This window comes from Rhinichthys klamathensis, unplaced genomic scaffold, assembly GCF_029890125.1.
Source record: "Rhinichthys klamathensis goyatoka isolate OS25496 unplaced genomic scaffold, OSU_Roscu_1.1 h1tg000926l_1, whole genome shotgun sequence".
NCBI lineage: Eukaryota > Metazoa > Chordata > Actinopteri > Cypriniformes > Leuciscidae > Rhinichthys > Rhinichthys klamathensis.
In genome coordinates, this window is record NW_026607259.1 from 490,267 (window position 1) to 500,753 (window position 10,487).

General features: G+C 41.3%; 1 protein-coding gene across 1 annotated transcript in view; it reads right to left on the minus strand.

The window, feature by feature from the left end:
- Nucleotides 1-4,724, minus strand: part of galt (galactose-1-phosphate uridylyltransferase) — a 134,653-nt gene extending 129,929 nt beyond the window's left edge. The window contains exons 1-3 of the mRNA XM_056244136.1: nt 4,559-4,724; nt 2,504-2,579; nt 1,550-1,598 (exon numbers count right to left, since the gene is read on the minus strand). Of these exons, the coding sequence (XP_056100111.1) occupies nt 1,550-1,598; nt 2,504-2,579; nt 4,559-4,666 (233 nt within the window). The 5' untranslated portion in view covers nt 4,667-4,724. The remainder of the gene's footprint in view (nt 1-1,549; nt 1,599-2,503; nt 2,580-4,558) is intronic.
- Between the last annotated feature and the right edge of the window lie 5,763 nt (nt 4,725-10,487).

The following is a 10,487-nucleotide window of genomic DNA, read 5'->3' on the forward strand; positions in this document are numbered from 1 at the left end:
GCCTGAGCCTTCTGTTCCTGAGCCTTCTGTTCCCGAGCCTGAGCCTTCTGTTCCCGAGCCTGAGCCTTCTGTTCCCAAGCCTGAGCCTTCTGTTCCCGAGCCTGAGCCTTCTGTTCCCGAGCCTGAGCCTTCTGTTCCTGAGCCTTCTGTTCCCGAGCCTGAGCCTTCTGTTCCCGAGCCTGAGCCTTCTGTTCCCGAGCCTGAGCCTTCTGTTCCCGAGCCTGAGCCTTCTGTTCCCGAGCCTGAGCCTTCTGTTCCCGAGCCTGAGCCTTCTGTTCCCGAGCCTGAGCCTTCTGTTCCCGAGCCTGAGCCTTCTGTTCCCGAGCCTGAGCCTTCTGTTCCCGAGCCTGAGCCTTCTGTTCCCGAGCCTGAGCCTTCTGTTCCCGAGCCTGAGCCTTCTGTTCCCGAGCCTGAGCCTTCTGTTCCCGAGCCTGAGCCTTCTGTTCCTGAGCCTGAGCCTTCTGTTCCCGAGCCTGAGCCTTCTGTTCCCGAGCCTTCTGTTCCCGAGCCTGAGCCTTCTGTTCCCGAGCCTGAGCCTTCTGTTCCCGAGCCTTCTGTTCCCGAGCCTGAGCCCATAGCTCCCCCCAAGAATTTTTTTTTTGGGGGGTAGGGGCTATACGTCTCCGCCGTGGCCTCACGAAGGGCCGTCGTCTCCGCGTCTCCGTGGTCGCCTGCTCCGCCCTGGTCCCCTGAACTGCCGGCTCCGCCCTGGCGGCCTGCTCCTTCCTGGCCGCCGGTACAGCCTGCACCGCCCTGGAGTCCACACACCCTCCGGATAAGGACTCCAGGATGCCCGCCCCCCCTCCCTGGTTGCACCATCTACGGCGCGAGGACGCACCTACCGGGAGGTGTCACTGTCACCATCTGGGTACTGTCACCATCTGGGTACTGTCACCATCTAGTCCCCTCCTCCTCACTACATTTCCCAGCATCCTTCTTGACCCACACCTGCACACCATCAGCCATCACCCGAATACTAATCACCATCACCTGTCACCACCACCTGCCTGCACTCAGCACAGCTAATCACCAGCACCATATAGTCACCTCATCCACAGCACTGCTTTGTCTAGTCTCGTTTTACCTATGTGTGTGAAACCTCCAAGACCTTTTATCTCCCGTATGTCTCCAGCAACCATCTCCTACATCCTCCTTCAGCGATCCTCTCCAGCGTCTGTGTCCTGAGCTCTCCTCAACCTTGTGTTTACCATTTAATTGTTTGTCTGCTCACTGCTGCCATTAAACACTTTCACTTGCCCTTCTGTCTCCGGGTCCCTGTTCCATAACAGTATGATAGTACTTTATTTTACAGTCCTGTTTCACATGAACATATTTATGTACTTATAGTAATTGCAATACCTGGGTAATATATAACTCATGGCATGTTGACCCTATTGTAGGAGACTCCGGAAAAAAATAAGGAACCTTTAAAATAGCATAATGGGGCACTTAAAGGTTTTGTTGTTGTTGTTAATAGTGATGTTTAACTTAACCAACAATACTAATTAGTAAGTTTAGTTCTTAAGGAGAAGAAATAAACTGTTCTCACCAAATGCCTCTGGCTGCTTTGCTTTGGAAAAGTGGGTGATGATCTGAACCTAGAACCAGTAATACAAATTATCAGCAAATTGTTAATATGCTGGAATGAACTCTATTAACGTACAGCCTATAATTGCACATTAAAAGTTTTACAATGAAACTTTGCAGGAACATTAACTGCTTTTATTATAACGGCCGAAAGTACTGTAGCTGTACCATAATACTGTATCAGATCATAAAAACATGGTACTTTGATATACACTGCTGTTCAAAATGTTGGGATTTGTACGTTTTTTTATTATTAATATTATTACTTATGAAACCTTCTGCTCAACAAGGCTGCATTTATTTGATCAAACATACAGTAAAAACAGAAATATTGTGAAATATTATTACAATTTAAAATAGCTGTTTTCTATGTGAATATATAGTAAAATGTAGTTTATTCCTCCTGTAATCATAGCTTAATTTTCAGCATCATTACTCCAGTCTTCAGTGTCACATGGTCCTTCAGAAATCATTCTGATATGATGATTTGATGCTCAAGAAACATTTATGATTATTATCAACGTTAAAAACAGTTGTGCTGCTTCACTTTTTTGTGTAAACCATTAACAAGTTCAAAAGAAAAACATTTATTTGATATTATAATATTATTTAATATTATAAATGCATTTAATGTCACTTTTAATCAGTTTAATGCATCCTAGCTGAATAAAAGTATTCATTTCATTAAAAATAATCTTACTGTCTTCAAACTTTTAAATGGTAAAGTAAACATGGTACTAAATTATTACCACAATTACAACTATCCAGGTTTTCCATTACCATGTAACAGGTCCAAAAAATTATGTGTTACATTTATGTTAGTAGATCCAAATAATATCCAGTAAAAAACTAGTACATAAACAGCAGAAAGTGTGTAATTGAGTCTTATGGCAGTGAATGTGACAGAGGATCATACCGGGGTCTGGAGCGTCAGGCTGGAGAGCAGGGAAATCATTTTCAAACATGAACGTGCTGTCATAATCAGGATTCACCTGAAATAGAACAGAGGAAAATATCACATGACTGGTGTAGCCTGTGTTTAATCAAAGACTGGTGGATAAAACATCTTCCTCAGGTTGACATATTTGAGTAGACAAGCTGCTTCCAGCCAAATGTATATCTGAATGAAGCAATAACATAAAATAGTGCCAAAGAGTTCAAGAGTGCATGTTCAACATCTTGTCCGATTGTAAAGTAGCCTGGCAACATTCTGTATTTTAATTAATCATTAAATAATAATATCCAGGAATGAGAGAGTCAGCCAAGAACATTTGTCAAGCTTAAGAGAGCGCTAAAAAAACAGTGCCACTGAATATTCATTGGCATATAACTCAAACAAGCCGACGGAGAGACGGCAGAAACGTACATTCAAGGAAAGGATATCAACGTTTGTTTCTGTTTAGTCAGAGAAGAACGCTGTATAATGACTGCAGACACATCACTTTCCACAGACAAGATGGTTTTATCTGTGTTCGTAAAAAAAGCACCCATAATGCTCCAGGCTGAGCCAGAGGTATCAAGAACAATGAAAATTCTGTGATTAATTAATCACCCCCGTGTCGCTCCAAACCCGTAAGACTTTTATTCATCTTGGTAACACAATGAAGATCTTTTTTGATGAAATCTGAGAGCTTTCTGTCCCTCCATTGACACTACAACTACTTAGACGCTTAAACGAGTTCATAAAGAGATCGTAAAAATTTTCCATATAGAGACTTGATTGCTTTACATGATGAAGATATTTAATTTAGTCTTTTATTGACATATAAACATTGTTCAGCGAACATAAACAGAAGCTCAACCGAACCTGCTTGACAAGAGAGAACAAACCTCTTGCGGAAGCTCAAAAGTGCTGCGTAACCCAAGAATGAACCTCATTGGTTCTTGCAGAAGCTCAAACGTGAAGCGTAACACGAGAAAGAACCTCATTGGTTCTCGCTGAAGCTCAAACGTGAAGCGTAACACATTTACATTTACATTTATTCATTTAGCAGACGCTTTTATCCAATGCGACTTACAAATGAGAACAATAGAAGCAGTGAAACTAACAGTAGGACAACAATATGCAAGTGCTATGTCCCCTCTCAGTTTCATCTAACGCAGTCCATGAATTTGTTTTTTATAGAATAGAAAAGAAAGTGTTAGTGTAACTGGATCAAGTGCTGCCGAAAAAGATGTGTCTTCAGCCGTTTCTTGAAAGTGGCTACTGACTCAGCAGCTCTGGTTGAGTTGGGCAGATCATTCCATGGTACAGATCAGAGAAAGAGATTTTGTGCTTCTTTGAGATGGTACCACAAGACGACATTCGCTTGTAGAGCGCAAGTTTCTGGATGGCACATAAGTCTGAAGTAGTGAGTTTAGGTAAAAGGGAGCAGTGCCAGTGGTTGATCTGTAGGCAAACGTCAGTGACTTGAATTTAATGCGAGCGGCAACTGGCAACCAGTGCAATTTTGTGAGCAGAGGAGTGACGTGTGCTCTCTTTGGCTCATTAAAGACCACTCTGGCTGCAGCATTCTGGATCAGTTGCAGAGATCCAGAGGTGCTGCATAACACGAGAATGAACCTCATTGGTTCTGGATGAAGCTCAAACATGCTGCGTAACACGAGAATTCCATTTACCATAACTGATATGTGCGAGTTGATGAATGTTTAGATGTGAATAAAAGCCTAAATTCAATCTGTTCATCATATAAAGCGATCGAGTCTCTTCAGAAGTGGTAGTTTCGTAGCTATCAGTGGAATTTCTCAGATTTTATCAAAAAGATTTTCATTTGTGTTCTGAAGATGAACGAAAGTTTTACGGGTTTGGAACGACATGAGGGTGAGTAATTAATCACAGAATTTTCATTTTTGGGTGAACTATCCATTTAAGAAAGCTTTGAAATAAGAAATAAAAAGTGTAAAAAAAAAAAATCCTATCAGTTGAAGAAATGGGATGAAACTAGACCATGGAAGACAGCGAGTTGCTCACCTCTCCATTAGCTCTCACACTGCCAGGACAGAGAGGGTTGTTGGGGTCATGTCGTGGGATGGTGTCCAATGGCGGTTTCTCCACCTGTCCTTTCCATGGACGCTTCATCCGATGGGCCGAGACCAGAACCCATGAGTCCCGCAGAGGATTGTACCTTAAATGCTGGTGCTCTGAAACAAACATCAAGATTCAAAATAATTTGAGTTAAGGTCAACTCACCAAAAGTAAATTTATACCTCACATAACTTATTTGAAATTTCATTCTAGCATATCTATTGAATTATGCTTACTTGTGCATTATTTACGGCTGTTTTGTGTTTGATTTAAATTTAAAATGTAACAGGCAAGACTTTGCCACTTAATATGTTAAAATCTTTTTTTTTAACTTGTTATTTTTGGTGATTCACTGGAACTACTTCAAAGTGTTTGTATCACCTTGAGAGGACAATTTGACAGTGATAGAAAAGCATAAACATCATAAATTTCACAGCAATCTATACAACGTAGTTTAAAACACTGTGACAAACAGCAGAATTTAAAATGTAAGAATCTAAAATGCAAAATGATTCATATAATACCGCGCACACATAGTGAGTGATGCACAATAGGTGAATCAGTTTCAGAACGGTTCATTGAAATAAACTGCCCGAGCGAATCGATTCTATAAAATGATTCAGACTGGGAGTACAACGGACCAGCTAATGGATATGCTGCAAACGTTTTTTCGTAAGCAACATCAAAGAGAGGAACGCTTGGAAAGAGAGGCGCAGCACCAAGAGCATAAATGGCAGGTGCTTCACCATCAGTTTACACAGCTGCAGTCTGAAGTTCATCAAGTCCTACAACAACGACAGTCATTGGCAGCAACGACATCAGCAGGTACAGCTGTGCATCGGCCTTCAACCATTCGTTCAGCTCGACAGCCCTTACAGGATGATGACTCTGCTTCAGCAAGTGAGATTCCAACTGAGGGACAAGGTCCTGCAATGCCATGTTTCCAAACTCCGAGAATGCTTCCTTGGACTCATGATGAGGAAATAGAGTACCATCTAACAACTTTTGAACGCATCGCTCAAGCGTGCAGATGGCCAAGCCAAGACTGGGTGTTGCATTTGTTACCGCTCTTATCTGGTAAGACGAGGGCAGCTTATATGGCCATGGAGCCTGACAACTCACTAAACTATGACTGTCAAACAGGCCATTCTTGACAAGTTTGAAATCAATGTTGAAATGTATATAGACAACGCTTCAGATCATACAGTGCCCAAGAAGATGAGACTCCAAGAGAGCTGCAAGTAAGACTAAGAGACTTGTATGAGAAGTGGATGAATCCTAAGAGTCGAACGAAGGAGGAGATCGGTGACCAGATAGTGTTAGAACAGTTCAAGTTACTAAACCCAGAGACAAGAGCATGGGTGAGACAGAATAACCCTACCTCATCTAAACAAGCAGCAGAGATGGCAGAGACCTTTATGGCTGCAAGACGATCAGTGTATCAACCACAGTAGCGGAGTGGCAATCGGGAGAGTCGAATCCGCCTTTTGCCGAACCTTCTTCTCCCTTTTCCCAACACATATGAGATGTAAAATGTACCGCCTATACCATAAAGGTCTCTAGCGTTATATTTTGCCAACGAACTAAAATCGAAACCATGATATGGCTTTGTGCCTTTATAAAACAGCACAAGACTTTAATTAAGTATATGGGCATTCTGTTTGTGCTGAGTGATTGAAAGAAAAGTGCGCTCTTTGCTCACGCGATCAGCATGGTGATCTGGCGTTTTCTCCAAAATAAAAGCTCAAGGGTTTATTTCTTGCAAGTGAAGAAATTAGGACAAAAGTATTTTAATTTTCCTATACTACTGTAGTAGGCTAAAATATACTTTTGAAATATTCATTTTCATTTATACAGTAGCCTACATTTATAGGCTATATGGATTTTACGTCATAGGAATAATTATATAAATCATTATTACATTATTATAATAATTGTTTGGCATAATGTAATGTAGACTGAGACTCTCATAACTAAAAAGATGTTTGAGACCAGTCAATGCTTTTTCTTTGTTCAATGAGCAGTTCATGGGTTGAAGCTCTTAATTTTGACCTCTCAAAGAGCACCAGATTGATGCATTTAACCTTAAAATGTACAACATTTTATTGCGGGGAGCATGCCCCCGAACACCCCTAGAGGGACAGAGGTCCACCTAACATAGTTTTACAAAATCCTATGTGAAAGAACCACCATGAACTTTACTCCAGCATAGTACAACAAAGTTCCTTTTAAGTCAGTAAAACTGCAAATGCCATATTAAAATGTCCCTGGACAAAATATACATTTGGCCTGCCTAAGAGGGGACCTACAAGACATTGTGCCCAGGGGCCTCTGAACTCTTAATCCGCCCCTGCCGGCGACGAGGGCCGGTGGTCTACGAAATGTCCCGGTAGATTTTTTGGTCCCACTCCGCCCCTGATCAACCAAGACGATGGCGGAGCTATAACAACAGCTCAACCGGTAAATCTAGGAATGGTTGGGGTAGTGGTTTGAGCAATTTTGGTTCTAATACCGGTGTATCACAGATCAGTTCTGGTACGAACAATAGTAAACATCAGGGGGTAGTTAATCACTATAAGGGTAAAGCTGTGATTGTTTGTCATGGATGTGGCCAGCCAGGGCATAAGAAAGCAGATTGCCCTTTACAGAAAGTTACTAATACCCGCCTTTCCCAGCTGGCATTTTAACGTCAAGTCACTGTTGAATCAACGTCAGGTGCCAGTGTTGGATAACCGTTAAATTTTGTTTAGATTTTGCAAATCAGATTGCAAATTGGATTTTGGAACAACGTTATTTTTCTACTGATATATTTCAACAAAATGTTTAAAAGTCATGGTTGTAAAAATAATGTTGATTTGACGTACAACTCAATTTTTTTATATTTCTATGTTGAATCCGTAGTGAGTCAACAACACAACTTCAACTATTTGGTGTTCAACGTTGTTTTAACGTTGAATTAATGTTTTTTCATAAACCGACATTAGTTCAACCACATTTAAACGTTTACAGTCGAATGCCAGCTGGGTTGTTATGTACCAAGATCTTCTCCGGGGTTAAATGAGGTTGAGTCGAATACAGACACTGTAATTGAGGTAAAGATGGGGACTAAATTCTTTAAAGCTCTAGTTGACACTGGTTCAAGCCAAACGTTAGTAAGGACTGAATGTTTGGGTGAAGGTAACGCACTGATGCAGGACAAATTGAGAGTTGGCTGTATTCATGGTGATGGAAAAAGAATAACCCAAAACTGATGTGGTAATTCAAATAAATGGCCAGGCTTATTATCTGTCAGTTGGGGTAATGGACCAGGCGCCCTATCCAGTTATTTTAGGTAGAGATGTACCCGTGCTTGTAGATCTTTTGCAGAATGACAGTGAGATAGCTGAAGCTAGGGTGGTAACAAGAGCCCAGGCTAAGCATAAGCACCTGTAAACAGCTGCTGGAAGATTTGCCTTTTGGTGGGGGTCCTAAAACTATGAGAAATCCATGAGACTGAAGGTATTCTAGTTAGGTCATTTTGTACCGTGGGCAGGGCATTTAGGCCAGCAGAAAACGCTAGCCAGAATTGCTAGTAGATTGTATTGCCCCAGACTGTATATGGACGTAATGGATTTTTGTAAGTCTTGTCCAGAGTGTCAGCTGGTGAGTCCAGCTAGAAAGGGTGATCGAGCAACTACCCAGTGTCAGAGGGGTATGCAGGGATTTAGAGGGGATTTAGCTGCTGTCGCATCAATTGACATGCCATCTCCTTTTCCCTCTTTCTTTTTTTTATTTTTAGCCCCCCAGCATTTTGTTTTATCCATCGACGACAACTCACTAGGCTACTCGTACCTGCTCGCTCAGCGGTCACGGCGCCCCCGCCCGCTCGCGGTATTACCCCGCCCCCCTTCTCCATGAGGGCGCCTACTCTAGCCTGTTAGTCCTCTAAAATTTTATATAACATTGAAGAAATGCAAAAATGATTTAGAAACGCACAACAGCAGCTACATATAGAAAATACAATATATATATCTTTTTTTAAATTAAATTTTAAATTTTTTTTTTTTTTTTTTTACCATCGCTTTGGCGCCCCCCATGGTGCTGCGCCCCTATGCGCCGCATATAGCGCATACCCACTTTTTGCGCCACTGTGTGTACCGCACAGTTCACCCCGACGTTTTAAAATCATGTAGTGTGAACTAGGCTTGAATGGGCCCTGGACACTTAAAAATATTATTTGATTGGCAAAGACTTGATCATAGGGCTTTGCAATGGATCAATAAAATGAGAGACAGTAATGCAAGAATTACATGGTGGTATCTTTCCCTCCAACCTTTTAAGTTCAAAGTCCAATATAGGGCTGGAACATTGAACGTTATTGCAGACTTTTTGTCATACCTCTCTTGAAGAGTGGCTGTCTTGATGGGGGAGGGGGGGGGGGGGGGGGGGGGGGGGGGGGGGGGGTATGTAATGATGAACCAGGTCAATGACATCATCACTAGAGTGCCAGCCTAGTGCTATTTTGAATTTACTTGGTGTGCTGATTGCAGGAAAAGTTTAGTATGCATACATTGTATGTTGACAATGTATATGTGGATGGACAATTCCAACATTAAGTGTTCAACGTGTTAATGTTTTGACGGTTGATAGAGAGCCATTGTTTGTTTTAAATTATTTCTTTATTGTATACATTTGCATATTATAGCACATGTTAGATCTTATCGTCTGAGCCTGTGTTTTGGAGGTGGGTTCTGGTAGTGCGCATAACCAGAACGTACCATGTTTCAAGATGGAGAGAGACATGAGTGCTATGAGGTGTTAAATGTTTGAGTTTGTGGTTGTATGTAATGCATGTTTGTAATATGATTATTGTAAGTCAGAAATGAGTTCTTGAACATTAGTTATATTTATGTGCCAATGTTTTGCTGTGGAATTCAGTGGGTGTTACGGGGAAAGGTTCCACCCCGTGACAATGGTTCGTCCCACTAGTGTTTGGAAACTTGGGTATTTAAACCATTGTCTGATCAGGTTTGGGAGGGATGTTGCATCCTGTGTTTACTGTGCAAACGATTGAACATGTTTGAGGTGAGACATGCTACTAGGCATTGTTTAGTGCCAGTTTTTGCTGTTCACAGCATTTTTTCTTTTATTTTTAGCACCAGTATATGTTGCATTAAGTTTTATTTTTGTTTCTTTCTTGTTTTTTTGTACTTCATGTGGACTGCACCTTGTGAGCTGCCGCTTATAAAATAAACCACAACTGGCATTTTGAAAATCACTCTATTGTACTGAGCCTTTCTAAACTTCTCCCAGGCCTCTCGACACCACACACAACATGACACCAGTGTGTATTCATGCATATCTATGTCATATGATAAAACAAATTACATTTAGCTTGTTTTAGGAAAATGTATAATTTTCAGTGTAAAGTTTTGGTCCGCATTTCTCATAATTATTGTGTGTACATTTTGGGGTGGGCTAGCGATGCAATTCATTCTGGGGTAATCATGTTTTTTAAGGAGTGATACTTAAATTTTTCTAGTATAAAAATCAATAGTTTTCTCCAAAGGCGAGATATTCGAACAGCTGTGTGCTGTGAGCAATGTGCAGACATTACACACGCTGAGGAAAACCGTTCTAAGTATGGCTGTCGAGTTACTGTTATGAGGTGTTAGTGCACCTGTCGCTCGTATAATTGTTTTATTGCAGAACTTAGTTACATACAAGATCAGGGAAAGATACGATGGTTGTATCTTTAACAATGAACAATCATAATGACAGAAAACATAAATATGGGTTTGCAATCATCATAATATAAGATTATATACACAGGGGGGGGGGGGGGGGGGGGGAGACTAGTTTAAATATCTTTGAATAATACATAACTGATTTTTTT